General features: G+C 55.5%; 1 protein-coding gene across 1 annotated transcript; it reads right to left on the reverse strand.

Moving 5' to 3' along the window:
* Nucleotides 1-6664: 6664 nt before the first annotated feature.
* LOC137460010 (scavenger receptor cysteine-rich type 1 protein M130-like) lies at nucleotides 6665-18689 on the reverse strand (the record flags this gene model as incomplete). The annotated part of the gene is made up of 11 exons (XM_068170639.1): nucleotides 18609-18689; nucleotides 16509-16661; nucleotides 10376-10811; nucleotides 9841-10155; nucleotides 9353-9679; nucleotides 8955-9269; nucleotides 8298-8612; nucleotides 7812-7874; nucleotides 7415-7729; nucleotides 6986-7021; nucleotides 6665-6702 (listed from the first exon to the last, which is right to left on the reverse strand). Coding segments are annotated over exons 1-11 (2394 nt in total), but the record flags the coding sequence as incomplete, so codon positions are not given.
* Between the last annotated feature and the right edge of the window lie 324 nt (nucleotides 18690-19013).

The following is a 19013-nucleotide window of genomic DNA, read 5'->3' on the forward strand; positions in this document are numbered from 1 at the left end:
ACTGAGATCCAGTGTGCAGATAGATGTGGGTTTGCACCCGACTGTGGCTAGGACCTTCCCAGATGCCTTTCTTCACTACCAGACACACGAGCGTTTGTTTTACATTTTCCTCTCCAGAGCAGCTTGATCCTGCGCAGCGTATTTTGGGAGAATTCTTCTCTGATTTTGCATCAGCTGCCTTCTTACACCATTTGGGAGTTGGACTAGATGCTGATTTAGGTTTCCTCTAACCCCAAACCTTTCCTTGATTCTCTGATTCAATTATCCCAGTTCTGCGTCCAGTTCTGGGCCCCTCAGTTTAGGAAGGATGTTGACTTGCTGGAATGAGTCCAGAGAAGAGCAACAAAGTTGGTGAGGGGTTTGGAACACAAGCCCTATGAGGAGAGGCTGAGGGAGCTGGGGCTGCTTAGCCTGGAGAAGAGGAGACTCAGGGGTGACCTTATCACTCTCTACAACTACCTGAAGGGAGGTTGTAGACAGGCTGATGATGGTCTCTTCTCCCAGGCAGCCAGTACCAGAACAAGAGGACACAGTCTCAGGCTGCGCCAGGGGAGGTTCAGGTTGGATGTTAGGAAGAAGTTCTATACAGAAAGAGTGATTGCGCTATGGAATGGGTTGCCCGGGGAGGTGGTGGAGTCGCCGTCATTGAAGGTGTTCAGAAGGAGACTTGATGGGGTTCTTGGTGCCATGGGTTAGCTGTTTGGGTGGGTTGGATTGGTTGATGGGTTGGACACGATGATCTTGAAGGTCTCTTCCAACCTGGTTTGGTTTATTCTAATAAAGGTTTATTCTAATTTCTCTTTTGATATGTGCTGCATGGGAGGGGCAGCCCTTACAGCTTCCCTGGCGATGGCCAATTCAGAATCTGCTTCTGTTGGTTTAAAACAAGCTGCAGGGGGTAGCTGCTTCTATGTCTGGCAGGGCTGGTGCCACCTTGCTGGTTTTTGCTTCTGCCTGAGCTATTGTAGCCACAGCAGACTCCTTAATCTGCATTGCTAACATTTCCTGGCTTTATGCCTTTTCATTTTTCAATTCTTTGCCCAAAGACTAAATCCTTTCCTGTGTGTCGTAGTTTGGCTGGGTGCCCTCTGCTACAGGGGTGTTTCCTGTGTCCAGAAGTCCAGTCCAGTGGGTGGACACAGGAAGTTAGTTATTTCCTACCATGATCCCTTGCACCACTATAAGTCTCACGCCGGGGTCTGGCACTTCCTCTTTCCTTCCTCTCCGCCACCTGGTAATTGGGGGAGAGATCTCCCAGCCATGGGCCTGCCTAGGCCCAAGGCCATGGGGGGATGGGCAGTCTCAGATCTGGCCAGCTGAGACTAGCCTAGCAGTGGGGGGGGAAGGAGGAGCCCTGGGGGTTTAGGGTGCACCCTCAGGTGGGGATGGATCTCTCTGGTTCTGTTTTGGGGTTTCTTCTTGTCACTGTGTTTTTAATTCTCTGCACGAACTCACTGCTTTCTATTTAAACTTTCCATCACTTTTGCAATCTGTTTGTCTGAGACGTCATTTCTGCGCATGGTGGGGAGGGGGTTTGCCCCAACCTATTACACTGTGCCTGAATTACACAGGACCCCAGCACAACAGCCAGTCTCTCTGCTCTGGGCTCACTGCAGAGGACTGTGGTGCTCTGCCAATTTCTTTACAGTTTGTTTCAAACTGTCAAATTGTCACAATTGTCTTTGGACCATTCTGTATCAACTTCCTTCATTACTTAGCTCATATTGTGAACATATCTCTCCATTGAACACCCTGCTCACTGTGCCATTGTGGTGGGTTAACGCCTTTTTCTGAAAACAAAAGAAGCAGGGTGGAGGGCTTGCAGGTACTTTACCCTCCCTGAAGGGCGTTTCCCCTGCGAAAGCTGAGTCTGTTCCACTCCCCCCTCCCTGCCCAGCTAGGGTATAAAAAAGCAGGACATTATAGCTGTTGGATCTCCCTTTTGGCTCCTGCCTCTGCTGGATGAGAGCTACTGCAGCTGCCCTCCTGCTCCTCAGCCACGTGGCCGGACCTGATCCATTTCCTTGCTGCCTTTAGAATAAACCTTTATTTAGAATAAACCAAACCAGGTTGGAAGAGACCTTCAAGATCATCGTGTCCAACCCATCAACCAATCCAACCCACCCAAACAGCTAACCCATGGCACCAAGTACCCCATCAAGTCTCCTCCTGAACACCTTCAATGACGGTGACTCCACCACCTCCCCGGGCAGCCCATTCCATAGCGCAATCACTCTTTCTGCACCTCCTCAGAGAAAGACTGGTTTTGTATTATTTTTTTCTGTCCCATTCCCATCCATTCTTGTTCCTTGCCCTTGTGAACCTTTTTTTTTCCTGTTATTGTTATATATATAATTTGAAGAAAAAAACTTATTTGCCTCTCTACTTCCAAGCTGACTCCAGATTGTTGCTTAGTGGATTTGCTACTTACCCTTTTTTTTTTATCCTCTCCCTGTTTGGAGGGAGGAGGTGGGGGGGAGTGGGGAAGAGATTCTCAGCCTTTTCCTCATTTGAGCTTTTAACTCTCAGTTAAGGCTCAAACCACTACAGCCATGATGTTACCAAATGAAGAGGGGGTGAGGTGAGGAATCAACAAAAGATATAAATTATTTATGAATCCAAACCCTGGCCCCACAGAACTACAAAGTTAGGAAAACTTACAGATTCAGTGTTTGGTTGGAAACAGCTTCACAACATAAGCAGTGACAAAAGAGTTTGAGGAACAGTAATTAGGAAAAGAGACATTCCGGAGTGAATATTCCCCCACTAACAAGAGGCAGGCAATTCCCTGCAGACTCTGGGAAATATTCCAAATTTACTCATGAGGCGGAGTTGGAATTGTGAGGATTCTTCTTATGGTTTCCTGTTTTCAGGAAACTGCAGAACTGCAAGTTATAATCCACAATGGGGGAAGCAAAAAAACAGGAAGGATGAGCGAGAACCCTTTTCAGCAAGGGAGAGCTTTGCAGCTAGGGAAGAGCTTTGCAGCAGGAGGAGCTTTGCCATGAGGAAGAACAGCACAGTTTTCAGCTCACTCCCTTTTAATATTTCTGAGAGTAATTGTGCCATGACATCACCAGCTGAAGTGGGAAACTCAGCCTATCACATCCTGGGCTTGCCAACATGCAGAGTTCTGAAACATGGCATAGGAAGGGCCCATGTGCACCGACCCCAGCCCTAGGAAGGAAAATAGCTCTCCTGTCCCTTTCTCATCCTTTTCTCTTGCCCCTCCTCCCCACTCCACTGAGGGGGAGGGAGAAAGAAGGGGTTTGAGTTCATTACCACAATGGGCTGGAAGATGCTCTTGGTCTGGGGGAAATTTGAAAAAAGCAAAAAGTGGTGATTATGGAAAACCTGCCATGAATGGCTGCTTTCAGTGGAAAATGTGTGTGTAGTACATGCAAGAATCTGCCAGGATGTCAGGAAATAAAAGGAGTGCATTCTCCTTCTCATCTGCATGTGGCAGTTGGGAGGGCACTCTGCCCTCGTGTCAAAACTCATTTTCTCCTGGGGATTTTGAATGGTTCCTCCAGGAGAATTCCAAAGCGCAAACAGAAAGAGGCAGAAAGAAAAACAAACAAACAAACCCCCAAATTTCAGTCCTGTGGAAGAGGAGGAAGAAGATGATGAGGAAGACATGGGTGAGAAGGAATGCCAGGGTGAGCTAGATGAAAAGGAGGAGGATGATGATAACAAATACAAGGAGGGGGATGATGTGGAAAAAGAGGGGGAGGATGTGGAAGAGGAGGCAGGTGAAGAGGAGAAGGAGGAATGTGAAGAGGAATAGGAGGACAATGGTGTGGCAGCCCCTCTGTGCCACCCAAGCAGGCAAATCAGTGTCCTGAATGGCTTTCCTGCCCAGATTTGAGTGGGTGAAGCACCACTGTCCCCAACCTGGTGCCGACTGCGCTGACTGCAGCAGGAGCTCTAACTTCCCCCAGCACTGCCGTGCTCACGCTGGCAAGAGGCTGAACATCTGCAGTACTGCAGCAAGAGCTTCCATGGGAACTTGATGTTCATTGCTCCCTGGCAGGTCCACACCAGCCAGAAGCCCTTCACCTGCACCAACTGTGCCAAGAGTTTCAGCCTTAGCTGCCACCTCTGGCAGCACTGCCAGTCCACACCGGTAAGAAGCTGAACTGCTGCACTGGCTGTAGCAAGAGCTTCCTGTGGAGCAAGACTCCCATCACAGCAGGGTGCTGAGCTCCTCCTCCAGGACAAAGAGGCAATAGCAGGAGGGGTCCTGGGGCTGCCATGGGTCCTGAGAGCCCTGCCCAGGAAGGAGGCAGCTCTGGGGCTGTGGGAGGATTGCTGGGGTCTGTGAGGGCCCAAGGCAGCAGGAACAGCTCATGGAGATGGGGTCCTGGCAGAGCCATCAGAAGGGCATTGTCAGTCCCCTGTGCAGGGCAGTGGGGAGCAGAGCTGCCTTCTGACCACTGTAAGGAACAGCCCATGGCCATGATGCCCCCAACACCTGGCCAGGTGAGGCCACCTTGTCTTTCCATTCAGAGGGAGCAGACACCCTGCCCCCCAGGCACACAGCACCAGCTCTGCAACAACCCTCCAAAGGCTTTTAATCAGAACCAGTGTGGCAGAATCAAAGCAGGGCAGGAAAAGCAGAGTTGCTGCCCTGCTGCTCCTACTGCTGCTGGGAACAGAAGCCAGTTCCTGGTGTCCACAGCTCTCCCAGCTGCACAGAGCTCTCCTCCTTCCTGGCTGCACCAGGCCCCATGGCAGGGATGAGCTCTGCTGGCTGAGGGCTCAAGGACCCCTTTGCCCTGAGCTGTGGTGTCACAGCCTGTGTGTCCCCAGGGAGACATCTCTTGTGTGTGCAGGAGACATCTCTTCAGCATCATCATAGCCTGTGCTCTCCAGGGACAGGGACCAGGCCTCTGCTTCAGCTCCAGGAGCCTCAGCACTGCTCTGTGAGTGCAGCATTGCACCTGTAAGCAGCAAGGCAGTCACTGTACATTGGCCACAGGGTTGCCTCTCCTGCTCTGGGCATCAACTTCCTCCCTTCCCCTTTCCATTTCTGGCACCTTCAGCTCCCTCGTCCACCCCCAGATCCCAAGGAGATCTCCCAGGGCAGCTTCCCCATGCCAGGAGCTTGGGTCTCAGCCTGGCAGCAGTTCACATGGCACCAGGGATGGCACCCCAGGAACCAGCAATACTCTCTTCCCCTCTCACCTCCAGGTGCATCCCTGGGTCCTGCTCCTCCTTCTGGCTCCCGGCTCATTTCCCAGGCTTCCTGCCCAAACAAAGGATCCTGCCCAGGGTCAGAAACCTCCCTGGCATCATCATAGCCATCCACTGGGTCACCTTCAGCCAGGACAGGGACATCTGAAAGGAGAGAGGAGCTGGTGACAGTGAGAAGAGATGTTCTGTAGAGCAGCAGACAGGAGGAAGTGGAGAGATGTGGAGGTCAGACGTTGCTGTTGGCAGCACCACAGGACAGCCCTGCCTGTGTCCTCCCCAACAACTGCAGTGACACTCAGTGACACCACTGTTCTTCACATGTCTGCAGGGAGCAGACATCAATCCCTTCCTGTCCCCCATTACCTTCTGCTGACTCCAGACCATCCTCCTGCTTGATGTCCCCAGGTTTGGCCATGGACCCCTCTGAATAGGAGCCTGGAGAGAGGTGCAGGGAGGGTCATGGAGATGCTCTCTGGTGACCTGGCTGTGGTCAGTGCTGCTAGGGATGTGGGACCCAGCAAGCCAGGGCTCAGTGGGGAAGAGGGCTCAGGACTCACCCTGCTGCCCTGGGACAAACCCTGTCTCAAAGGGGCTCCAGATCTGTCCTGGGACAGCCCCTACCCTCAGCCCTCAGGTGCCACCCAGGGTGCAGGCACAGAGAGGGCCTGTCCCTGGTTCGGACAGGTAGAACTGGTGAGGGGAAAGCTTCTCACCCAGGCACAGCCCCTGGCTTCTCTTCCCAGTGATGTGATGGCCCTTGCATTGCAGGGACCATGGGCAAGGGGGTTAAAGGCCTCTAGGTGGAGGCCAGGGAAATGAGGCCTGCAGATGTGCCCCCCATGAGGGACATAAACCCACCTGAGCCACTGAACCTCGCCTGCTTCTCCCATTCCAGGCTGGAACCAATCTCCTCATACACAGCCTCAGGGAAAGCCTCCCAAGTGCTCTGGGAACCTGCAGACAGAGCCAGGGATAGCACAGGGATGGGCAGGCAGGGTCAGGACCCCACTCTGCTCCTCTAGCCCTGTTCCCCTGGACCAGCCCAGGGCTGTTCCCACAGGGCTGGTGTGCTGTTCTGTCACCACTGGCACTTCCTCAGTGAGGGCAGTGTCCCCATGGAGGTGACCTGGGGCAGCAACACCCTTGCATGTTCCCTGCAGAGACAGCCCTTGTGCCTCTCTGAGCCCTGGTGCTAGGGGAAGCTCCTACCTTTCCCCTCCCCCTGTTGCTGCCCCCTCTCTGCTCCAGGCATCTGCAGAAGCACATGGACAGCCTGCAGCACACACTCTGCTCCCTAGCTCTGTTGGTGCCACTCATTGCCACAACACAGCAGCCTTGGCCTTTCCAGAAGCCATATTGACCTGGGAGCATGGGGAGAGGACCCACCTGTGTGCCCAGCCCTGGCACTTTGCACTTGCCCAGCCAGGATGGCCAGGAGCAGGCAGAGAAGGGCTCCCAGGATGATGCAGATAATGACAGGCACTGAGACACTGCTCCCAGGAGGATCTGCATGGACAGGAGCACAGCAAGGGCAGCACCAGGCCAAGGGTAGATGCGTGGCCAGAATGCGGCAGCCCTTACACTATTACCCTGGGGCTAGATAAGCCTGGGAGTGAGTGAAGGGGAAGCTCCCAGCCTAGTGGGGAAGAGTCAGCCCTCCCCAGTGCCCCACCACTACCCAGTGTCTGTTCTGGGGAGTTTCCCAGCTCAGCAAGGAGCCATTTCGCTCCAGCTGGGGGTCAAAGCCTGGGCCTGGACAGAGGCAGTGCTGGCAGGGAGGAGAGGTTACCTGCTCGGAGGGTTGGTGCTCCTCTCCTAGGTGCATCTGCAGGGGAGGAGGTGGAGATCTGGGTTGAGAGGGTGAGTGTGCAGGTACCAGGGAGCCTCCTCTCTGACACTGTGTGCATGTGGGAACATCCCCGACCCATCCCACCAGAGCTACCCCTCCTGTGGCGCTACTGAGGGTGGCTAGGACTGAGCCCAGGGCCCCGCTCCAGGCTGTGCCCAAGATGGCATAAAGAGCCCAGGAGATGGCCCTGGGGAATGCAGAGCTCTGCCCACAGTGCCTGGAGAACCTCCACACAGCAGCTGCTGCAATCTTGGCACCAGGCTGCCGTGGCCTTGCTCTCACTGGGGCCATGAAGGGAACCAATGGGAAAAATGCTTTTCCCAGCTCCTTGCCCCTACCCCAGGGAGGGGTCCCAGCCCCTCCACTCACCTGAGCAGTTCACACCAGCATCCTCCTTGTGCTGGCAGACACCACTGTCCCCAAGCCGGGCCCAGCAGTCCTGCAGAGATGACTCTGTGCCCTGGCATTCCACGTGCTCCAGCCAGATGGGGCCTCTCCCCTCCCCAAAGGCAGCCTCGCCCAGGGCAGACACTGCAGGGCCACAGCCCAGCTGCCTGCAGGCCACCTCTGCATCCTGCCTGTCCCAGGAGTCGTCACACACTGTGCCCCAGGAGCCCTGCAGCCAGACCTCCACTCTGCCTGAGCACCTGTGCTCCCCTCCCACAGCACGAATCTTCTCCCTGTCTGGAAAAGGCAGAGCCCTGCCAGGGCAGCAGGACAGCAGGCAGAGCCCTGCCAGGTGAGAGGGATGTGCAGACGCAGCTACCTGTGCAGCTCCTGGAGTCTGGGCACGGGGACCCCAGGCCAGGGGATGGTTCTGGCTGTGTCCCTATAGAAGGAAATGCTGAGGTGAAAGGGCTGCTGCAGGGAGGTCGTGCATCATGGAGTAGTGCTGAATTCTGCTCCTGCCTCCCCCTGCCCCTTCCCTCATGGCAGTAGCTAAACACTGATCACTCAGAGGGGTCACAGCAATGACCCAGAGCAGTGGAAGGGTGTCCATGGGTTTTCCTCAAAGCCCTATCTGGTCTCTTCCAAGCCCTTGACTGGAGACATCTCTGCCTTGCCCAGGTGCTGCTTTGAGCCCAGCTGGAAACTGCTGGGGAAGCTGTGGGGCTCTGACAGTTGACTTCCTACTTTTGCCAGCAATAGCAGAAGGGACAAGTGCCCCAGTGGGCCCTGTCTTTGTGCTTGTCTGTGTCCAGCAGGGAGCAGGAGCTGGGGGGATGCTGGTGCCCATGTAGCTCAGAATTACCACTGCAGCTGATGTGGGTCTCATCTCGGAGATCATGACATGACTGCAGCTCCCAAGGAGCAGAGGGACACTGCCAGAAGGAGCTGTTCCCGTCCCCACACTCCACTCGATCCAGCCAGGCAGGACCAGACACCCTAGCAGAGGGCAGCTGTGTTGTCAGGTACCCTGTGTCCCCGCAGCCAAGTTCCTTGCATGCCAGGGACACAGTTTTGGGAGGCATTGAGTTGGAGCAAATGCTGCCCCACGTCCCGTTGTAGAAAACTTGCAGGCGCCCGGAACAGTCACTGCTGTTCTCCAGCCTCAGGGCCATGAACTCTGGAAGAAAGGCCTGAGATGGGACCAGGCTGCTTTGGGGCTCTGGGGGCAGGGACAGCCCTGCACCTCCCAGGCCCTCAGCCAGACAAAGTCACTGCCAGCAAGTTCCCTTTGAACCCACAGGCAGAAAAAGCCCTGATGGACAAAGAGTCCTTCAGTCCTGCTCAGCCTTGGAGACAGCTGAGCTGCCCAGGGACCTAGTGGTACTTAGGGGACCCCTGGATGCTTTGGCATCCCCAGGGTGGGCTTGGAGAGGGGCTCAGAGGCAGCAGGCAGGGCATGAGCTGTTGCTGGCTCTGCCCTCTTCCTGGCCTGCCCAGGCACTGGGCTTCCAGCACAGACCTGAGCAGATGACTCCTGCGTCTTCTTTGTGCCCACAGTTGTGCTGCCCCCAGGGCTTGGCCAGGCAGTCCCAGAGAGCAGCTTCGGCCCCAGAGCAGTTGACACCATCCAGCCAGATCTGCCCAGAGCCTTCCCCAAAGTGAGCAGAACCAACTGCCTTCACTGCCCCTCCGCAGCCCAGCTGGTGGCAAACGACAGTGGCATCGGGCAGGTCCCAGCCGTCATCGCAGACGCTGCCCCAGCTGCCCTGGTAGTAGATCTCCACTCTGCCAGCGCAGCGCCCAGGCCCCTTGGCCAGCCGCACCTGCCGGCTCCCTGAGTGGAAAGAAAGCCCAGCTGTTGTCAGGGGCTGGTGCCCAGCCAGCCCAGAGCCTGGGGGGCCCTGCAGTGCCACTCACCCCAGCAGGTGACCCCCACGTCCTCTGCAATCCCTGCTGCCAGCAGGCTCTCGGCCAGGGAGGTGTTGCAGAGTTGCAGGCTGGCTTCGTGCCCTGCGCACCACACCCCTCGCAGCCCCACAGGACCCAGCCCTCTCTGAGGCTTTGGAGGGTTGTAGGCTGCCTCTGCCTCTCCACACTGCAGCTGCCGGCACACCACGCTGGCCTCTTGCAGGTCCCATTGGTCATCCAGAACCCTGCCCCATGTCCCACGCTGGTAGATCTCCACTCGTCCATCGCACCGGCTCCCTCCCCCCACCAGCCGCAGGGAGCCGGAGCCAGCTGGGCCTGGGGAGAGAGGCCATGGACCAGCCCTTGGTGGCACCAAGGAGCCCAGCAGGCTGCAGCACATCTCAGGCCCCTGGCAGCCTTGCAGGTCCCTGCAGCTCACCTGCTCTCCCTCAGGCAAGGCCAAACTGCAGCTCTCCCAGCATGTTTCCAGCACTCACCTGAGCAAATAACAGCTGCATCCTTCTCATGGGAGCACAGGAAGGCCCCCAGGGTGCTCACTGGGCACTGGCCCAGGTGGGCTTCAGTCCCATCACAGTGGAATGAGTCTCTCCACACTGGGCCAGTGCCTCTCCCAAAATGCCCTCCTCCAGGAATGGACTCAGCAAAGCCGCAGTTGAGGTGACAACAGAGAACGTGGGCGTCCAAGAGGTCCCAGCGGGAGTCACAGAGGGTGCCCCAGGTCCCCTGCACATCGACCTCCACCCTCCCCTCACATGCTGTGCTGCCATTCACCAGCCTGAACCCTGTGAACTCTGGGACAGAGAAAGATGCAAAAGGCTGGCTTGGTGCTCTTGCACCTCCAGAGCTGCAGGCCAGGCCCGAGGGACAGCCTCCCATCCTCCTCCTCCTGCCTGAGTTTAGGGCTGTAGGTAACCACATCCCCACTCCTGCCCTCACATCCAGCCCAGCACAGGCTCTGCTCCCCCTCCCAGGCACACTCTTGGTGTCCAGCACCCCACCCTGAGTCCTTACGTGTGCAGATGACTCCAGCACCATCTGCGTGGGTGCAGGGCTGCTCCCTGGGGGATCCCCTGGGGCAGAAGGCAAGATGAGATTCATTCCCCACACACTGCAGCTCTCTGTCCCACATGGGACCAACCCCTTCTCCAAAAGGAGCTGACCCAGGCACAGACAGGGCTGTGCCACACTGTAAGTCCCTGCAGACCACGTTGGCAGCGTTGAGATCAAAGTCTGAGGCACAGACAGTTTTCCACTCATTCCCATCATGGATCTCCACACGTCCTGAGCAGGGGCTGTCCCCTCCAACCAGCTGGACAAACCCTGGAGCAACCAAAGCCTCCTGTGAGCTCCCAGAGCCCTCAGGCACTTGGATGCCCACATCCCATCTCATAGCCAGGAAGACCACAAGCAAAGAGCACCACAAGCACCCCAGCTGCTCCCAGTGGCTCTTGACGGAACAAAGAAACCACAACCCCCCTGCCACTCCCCAGCCCCCACTGTAACAGGTACTCCGGAATGTGGTCCTCAGCCAGGGTCAGAGGTCACTGCCACAAACCTCCATCCCTGGGTGGGCAGAGGGAAAGAAAGCAGGCAGAGGAGTCCCTGGTGCAAGGACAGGCACCAAGGAGAGGCAGTCCCCACTGGTGCAGGGCATCCAGAGGCTGGGCCAGGCAGCAGGACCTGGGCAGCAGCTCAGAGCTGCATGCACAGGGCAGTACCCCTGTGGGTTGGCTCCCAGGGAGTACCCCTGGAAGAGGGATGCTGTGGCCATGGACCCCCCTGCTCTTCTGCCTGAGCCCAGTGATCGTCCTCTCTGAGCAGTCACTGTGCTTTGAGGACTCATTTCTATCAGGGGAAAACCCCAAAGGGCCAACTTGGCTCATCCTGGGCTTTTGGTGGCCATGTGAGCTGCTCTTGGTGCCTCTGGCATGGGGGGACCCAGTCCTTGGTGCTGTCAGACAGCTGCTGTGTGAACAGGAGATGCAACTGACTGCAGGGCCAGGTGGGCATTCATCTCCCAGGCCCTGGCACTGACCAAGGTTGGACTGAGCTACAGTGGGGGTCAGGCAGTGCCCCTTCCCACTGGGCATTCCTCCAGATCCAGGGAAATCAGCAAGGCCAGCCCCAGCTCAGCAGTATGACCTGCCACACTGGGCCCTCCTCCAGTGCCCCCTTGTTTCCCCGAGGGCACAGCCAGCTGCCTTCCTCCATCCCAGTCCCATAGGAGAGGACCAGGCTGCCCCCACCCATGTACCTGAACAGGTCACTCCAGCATCCTCATAGTGATTACAATTGTGCTGACCCCATCCTCCGTGTGCGCAGTCAGACAGGGCAGACTCGGTGCCATTACACTGAACATCATCCATCCAAATGGGGCCAGATCCTGGCCCAAAGTATGCAAACCAGTGAGCCGCAAAAGCAGATCCACAGTCCAGCTGCCTACAAACCACTGCAGCATCCTCCATGTCCCAGGAGTCACCACACACAGTTCCCCACTGTCCCTGATTCTTCACCTCCACTCTCCCAGCACAGGGCCTGCCGCCATTCGCCAGCCTCAGCTCTTCAGCTCCTTCAAACACAGACGTGGAATGGTCAGGAAATTTCTGAGCCCCAGACTGCAGGTCTGGAGGTTGCCCCTGCCCAGGGTGTGTCACAGGCACCAGAGTAGGAGCCCTCCCCCTGCTTGGTTGTGCCTTGGGCATTGGGGACTGCCTGTTCCCCCCACAGGCTGCAAACAGTTGATGGTGGCCAGCAGAAGACCTGCTGGGGCATTGCCTATCCCACAGCCTGTGCTACCTCCTCTCAACTCAACAGCCCTTGCCCAGGCCCAAGTGCACACTGTGCCTGGCCCTGCACATGGAACCCTCTCCTCCCAAGCCCTGCACACTCTCTACAGCCCTGAGCCACCAGACCCACAGCTCCCTCTCCCACACAGCCAGGCACAGAGCAAGGCACAGGCTCTGTTGACTGGAGAACCTTCTTGTCTTCTCAGTGCCACATGCAAAGCAACTCTGTTCCCAAAGCTCTCCCAATGGTCACCTTGGTGCCCACTGGCCTCAGGCTATGGGACAAGGGAAGCAGAACTTACCCCTGCACAGTTGCACCCAGGGGAGCAGCCACAGCACCCAAGGCAACAGGAGTCCTTCTTTCCCCATCCTGAGCCTCCTGTCCTGCTGGCACAGCTCCTGGGGACTCAGAGGGACAGGGTGAAATATCTCTGCAGGAGAGAGAGGCAGCTGCAGGAGGAGCCAAGCAAAGCAGCAGCTCCTTTTGAGACGCTATCAGCAGCTATCTGCCCTCCGACGCAGCTCAGCCCTCCAATGAACTTCTCCAGCGCCCTTCATGACCATATATGAGGGACAGAGGTGTTCTGCTGCGGGTGCCAAAGTGGCTGTGGTGGGGGATTGCCATGGGCCAGTCTGGCTGTGGAGGGGAAATGGCTCTGTCACCACTTGCACCCCACTGTGTGCACTGGCAGCACTGAGCATCTCTTACCCTAGGCTCATCCAAGGAGCCAAGAGGCAAGTGTGCAGCTGCCCCTGAGCTGTGGCAACCATGCAGCTGGGGCTGCTGCAGGCTCTTTGTCAGGATGGGAAGGGAACAGCCCCTGCCCCTCCTTCAGCCTCCACTGTGCTGGTAGCAGCACCTGGATAGGTCCTTGGCCAGGGCAGGATTTCTATCCCAGGAGTGCTGCTGGCCAACCATTCCCTGCATAGGCCCACAGGGAGTCCCTGGCAGGAGCTGGGGCTGGGACAGGTCCCTACCCTGGCAGCAGACCTGCATCCCAAGGCTGAGCCATGTCCCACCTCTCAGTGTGTGACCAAGGGGCAGTTATTCACCACAGGCACATCAGAAGCTGGAGCTGCAGGTGCACAAACCACAGCCCACGTCACCTTGCAGCACTGGCTGCTGCACTCCCCCCACGGTATCCAGGCAGGAAGTTATGGTTTCCTCCTGTCACCGTGCCCAGGCACATCCCTGCGGTGCCCCTCAACCACCCCCACCCCAGACTGCTCCAGACAGGGCTGCAGGGGCTGCTCCTTCAGCATCACAGATACAGGACTGGGCAGCTCCTGAATCCCAGGATGTCCCCATGCTGGACCCTGGCCACTCTGCACCCAGCCCCACAGCTACACAGTGCCATTGGGGACATGACCTCACACCTCCTGCTGCCCCTGCTGGGCGCTCAGCACTTGTCCTGACAGTGACCTATGGTAGTTTGAGCCTCAACCAGAGTTTAATCTACAAAAAATAATCTGGAGTTGGTTTGGAAGTAGAAGTCATTTTTTAAAATAAATTTTAAAAATAATTAATTTAATAATTAATTTAATGATTTAATATTTATTTTATATTTAATATTTAATATTATATTTATTTTATAGTTAATATTATATAACACTTAATTATTTAATAATTAATTTGATAATTAATAATATTTAATATTTTAATAGTATAATATTATTTTTTAATAATTTATAATAATTGTATATATTTTTATATCTATATCTCAATAACAGGGGGGATTTACAAGGTAAGGAATAAGGATGAATAGGAGAATATACAAAACCAAATTTGGATGGCCTTGTATCTCCCTCGATGTGTGTGGATTTTGGTCCTTTAGGGAAGCCTGGGTGCGGCACAGAGAAGATCAGGCCTGACCACACGGCACAACCAGGAGGCCAGCAGCAGCTGTGGGTCCTTTCAAACAGGTGAGGCAGGAGCAAAAGAAGGAGATGCCTGCCATGGCCTCCCCTTTATAGTCTGGCTGGACAGGAAGGGGGAGAGGAACAGACCAACTTAGACCAGGGGGACCCTTCTTCCTGGGAGGGAGAAAACATGTCCAGCTTGATCAAGTTTATTTTGTCCCCCAGGGGAAGCAGGGGTCTCTCAGACCTCCCCCCAGGGTGGGTGTAACCACAGTCCACCCCTCTGTTCCACTTCCATTTTCCTGTCACAGTCCCTTTAACCAGTCGTGAAATGTGGTATTAGGGTTCTTGATGCAAGTCCTTTAAAAAACCTTTATTTTTAGAATAAACCAAACCAGGTTGGAAGAGACCTTCAAGATCATCGTGTCCAACCCATCAACCAATCCAACCCACCCAAACAGCTAACCCATGGTACCAAGTACCACATCAAGTCTCCTCCTGAACACCTCCAATGACGGCGACTCCACCACCTCCCTGGGCAGCCCATTCCAATGGGCAATCACTCTTTCTGTATAGAACTTCTTCCTAACATCCAACCTGAACCTCCCCTGGCACAGCCTGAGACTGTGTCCTCTTGTTCAGGTGCTGGCTGCCTGGGAGAAGAGACCATCATCAGCCTGTCTACAACCTCCCTTCAGGTAGTTGTAGAGAGCAATAAGGTCACCCCTGAGCCTTCTCTTCTCCAGGCTAAGCAGCCCCAGCTCCCTCAGCCTCTCCTCATAGGGCTTGTGTTCCAAACCCCTCACCAACTTTGTTGCCCTTCTCTGGACTCATTCCAGCAAGTCAACCTCCTTCCTAAACTGAGGGGCCCAGAACTGGACACAGTACTCGAGGTGTGGCCTAACCAGTGCAGAGGACAGGGGCAGAATGACCTCCCTGCTCCTGCTGGCCACACTCTTCCTGATGCAGGCCAGGATGCCATTGGCCCTCCTGGCTGCCTGGGCACACTGCAGGCTCATGTTCAGCCTACCATCGACCAGCACCCCCAGGTCCCTCTCTGTTTGGCTGCTCTCTAGCCACTCTGACCCCAGCCTGTAGCTCTGCATGGGGTTGCTGTGGCCAATGTGCAGAACCCGGCACTTGGATGCGTTCAATATCATGCCCTTGGACTCTGCCCATCTGTCCAGCCTGTCGAGGTCCCTCTGCAGAGCCTCTCTACCCTCCAGCAGATCAACTCCTGCCCCCAGCTTGGTGTTATCAGCAAATTTACTGATGATGGACTCAATGCCCTCATCCAGATCATCAATAAAGATGTTAAAGAGCATCTGATCCTTGGGGCACACCACTGGTGCCTGGCTGCCAGCTGGATGTTGCACCATTCACCACCACTCTCTGGGCTTGGCCATCCAGCCAGTTCCTAACCCAGCTCAGAATGCTGCTGTCCAAGCCATGGGCTGACAGCTTGGCCAGGAGTTTGCTATGGGGGACGGTGTCAAAGGCCTTGCTGAGGTCCAGGTATACTACATCCACAGGCCTCCCGGCTGTCTCCCTCTCAGGGCCCTCTCTCTCTCTCTCCAGTGCTGGTTGATGCAAGTGATGCTTGAGCTGGGCAGGGATGTGGAGAAGAATCAGGAATCAGGGAACTGTCTTTGTCTTTGAAGGGAAATCAGGAACAATCTGTTGCTGTAGGGAAACAGGAACAGTCTTTTGCTGTGGGGCATCAGGAAGAGGTGCAGGTGAGATGAAGCAGGAGCTCTCTGGGTTGGTGTGCTGTGTGTTCATGTTGAGTCCTGGATGCTAGGCTGGTATTAAACTAGGAGAGAAAACACTCAGAACAGCTTATAACTATTCACACAGTGACTATAATATCTTGGTGTGTGTTGCCCCCTCTGAGTTCATCCCCTCTCTGCCAGAGTCACATTCTGCTGTGGGATACACTGAGCGTCCCCAGTTTCTAACATGACCCAGTAGGTGTGACCAGGTCCCTCAGCCAGGACTACCCCTCAGGTTTGTTTGCCCCCACCAGCAGCAGGGAAAACCCACACTGACTTCCCCAGCAGGTTCTTCTCAGCAATCACAGGAACTCCATCTCCATCCACTGTTTGCAGCAGGTGGGACTGGGCAGGACCAGCTCGGTTCACAGATCCTCTGCTGTTCACTAACCAAGTGGCTTGAGCTAGGTGCTTTTCCCAGTTCCTGAAGGTTCCACCCCGCATGGCTTTTAGGGTGGTCTTTAGCAAGCCATTGTAGCACTCGACCTTCCCCGCCACTGGTGCATGGTATGGGATGTGGTAAATCCACTCAATCCCATGTTCCTTTGCCCAGTCCCTTATGAGATGGTTCCTGAAGTGGGTTCCCTTGTCTGATTCAATCCTCCCGGGGGTGCCGTGTCTCCACAGGACATGTTTCTCTAGGCCCAGGATGGTGTTGCGAGCAGTGGCATGAGGTACTGGGTAGGTCTCCAGACACCTTGTACTTGCCTCCACCATGGTCAGTACCTGCTGTTTGCCACTGTGAGACCGAGGAAGGGTGATGTAGTCTATCTGCCAGGCCTCTCCGTACTTGTATTTCGACCATCTCCCCCCATACCACAGAGGCTTCATGCGCTTGGCCTGCTTGATGGCAGCACAGATGTCACACTCATGGATAACCTGTGAGATGGCCTCCATAGAGATGGCCACTGATCTGTCCCAAGCCCACCGGTATGTGGCATCTCTCCCTTGGTGGCCAGAAGTGTCATGGGCCCAGTGAGCTAAGAACAGCTCACCCTTGTGTTCCCAGTCCAAGTCTATTTGGGAGATCTTAGCAGCCAGGTCTGCTTGGTGGTTGTGCTTGTGCTCCTCTGTGGCTCTGCTCTTGGGGATGTGTGCATCGATGTGCCGTACCTTGGTTGGCAGCCTGTCCAGGCGGGCGGCGATGTCTTGCCACAGGTCAGCGGCCCAAACAGGCTTCCCTTTTCTCTGCCACCCGTTCCTCCTCCATTCCTTCAGCCACCCCCACAAGGCGTTGGCTACCATCCAGGAGTCAGTGTAGAGGTACAGCACTGGCCAGTTCTCTTGTTCTGCTATATCCAGGGCCAGCTGGACAGCTTTTACCTCTGCGTACTGACTGGATTCACCTTCTCCATCCCTTGCTTCTGCCACTTGCCTTGTTGGGCTCCAGACAGCTGCCTTCCATCTCCGCTTGCTTCCTACAAGCCGGCAGGACCCATCTGTAAATAGAGCATAGCCCTTCTCGTTGTCAGGGAGATCGTTATATGGGGGAGCCTCCTCAGCACGGCTCACTGTCTGCTCTGGTGGCATTCCCAAGTCAGCACCCTCTGGCCAGTTGGTGATCACTTCCACTATGCCAGGGTGTTCGAAGTTCCCCATCCGAGCTCGCTGAGTTATCAGGGCCATCCACTTACTCCAGGTAGCATCTGTGGCATGATGTGGGGTTGAACCTCTCCCTTTGAACATCCAGGTCAGGACTGGAAGTCTCGGAGCTAGAAATAGAGGTGACTCAGTCCCAATTACCTCAGAGGCAGCCCGGACGCCCTCATAGGCAGCTAGGATTTCCTTCTCTGTCGCGGTGTAGTTGGCCTCAGAGCCTTTGTACCCCTTACTCCAGAAACCTAGGGGCCTGCCCCTGGTTTCACCAGGAGCCTTCTGCCACAAGCTCCATGTAGGACCATTCTCACCAGCCGCAGTGTACAGCACATTCTTGATCTCTGGCCCAGTTCGAACAGGTCCCAGAGCCATAGCATGGACCACCTCTCGTTTGATCTGGTCAAACGCCACCTGCTGCTCAGGTCCCCACACAAAATCATTTTTCTTCCTTGTTACATGGAAGAGAGGCTTCACAATTTGACTGTACCCGGGAATGTGCCTTTTCCAGAAGCCCACAAGCCCCAAAAACGACTGTGTCTCTTTCTTGTTTGTGGGCTGCACCATAGTGGCTACCCTGTTCACCACCTCCTGAGGGATGTGGCGACGGCCATCCTGCCATTGAACACCCAGGAACTGGATCTCCCTGGCAGGCCCTTTCACCTTGCTTCTCTTGATGGCAAAGCCAGCCTCCAGCAGGATGTCAATTATCCTCTTACCCTTCTGGTAAACTTCCTCTGCTGTCTCACCCCATACAATGATGTCATCAATGAACTGCAGATGCTCAGGAGCTCCACCTTTCTCCAAGGCAGTCTGGATCACCTCATGGCAGATGGTTGAGCTATGGACCCAGCCCTGAGGTAACTGATTCCATTGATACTGTACTCCCCTCCAGGTGAAAGCAAACTGTGGCCGGCATTCTTCTGCAATGGGAATGGAGAAAAAGGCATTAGCAATGTCAATTGTGGCATACCATTTGGCCGCCTTCGATTCCAGCTCGTACTGGAGCTCCAGCATGTCCGGCACGGCAGCGCTGATCAGAGGAGTCACTTCATTCAGGCCACGGTAGTCCACAGTCAGTCTCCATTCCCCATTTGCCTTCCGCGCTGGCCATATCGGGCTGTTGAAGGGGGAGTGAGCCTTGCTGATCACACTCTGGCTCTCCAGTCATCAAATCAGTTGGTGTATGGGGTGCAGAGAGTCTCTGTTGGTCCTGTATTGCCTGCGATGTACTATGCGAGAGGCAATAGGTAACTTCAAATCCTGCACCTTATGGCTGCCCACTACGGAGGGCTCATCCGACAGCTCGGGCATGGTGGACAGCTGTTCTTTGCCTGCAGTCTCCACAGCTGCCACCCCAAACGCCCACTTGTGCCCCCTAGGGTCCTTGAAGCATCCCTCCCGCAGAAAGTCAATGCCAAGAATGCAAGGTGCATCTGGACCAGTCACTATGTCGTGCTTTCCCCATTCATTCCCAGTCAGGCGTATCTCAGCCTGCAGTGCAGTCAAGTCTTGCGAGCCTCCTGTGACTCCTTGAATGCTTATGGACTCAGCCCCTTTGTACCCCGATGGTATCAGGGTGCATTGGGCCCCTGTGTCCACCAGAGCTCGGTACTTCAGGGCTTCTGAAGTGCCAGG

Source organism: Melanerpes formicivorus, unplaced genomic scaffold (assembly GCF_026170545.1).
Source record: "Melanerpes formicivorus ecotype bairdi unplaced genomic scaffold, bMelFor1.0.p_v2 SCAF_488, whole genome shotgun sequence".
In the NCBI taxonomy this organism is placed as follows: domain Eukaryota; kingdom Metazoa; phylum Chordata; class Aves; order Piciformes; family Picidae; genus Melanerpes; species Melanerpes formicivorus.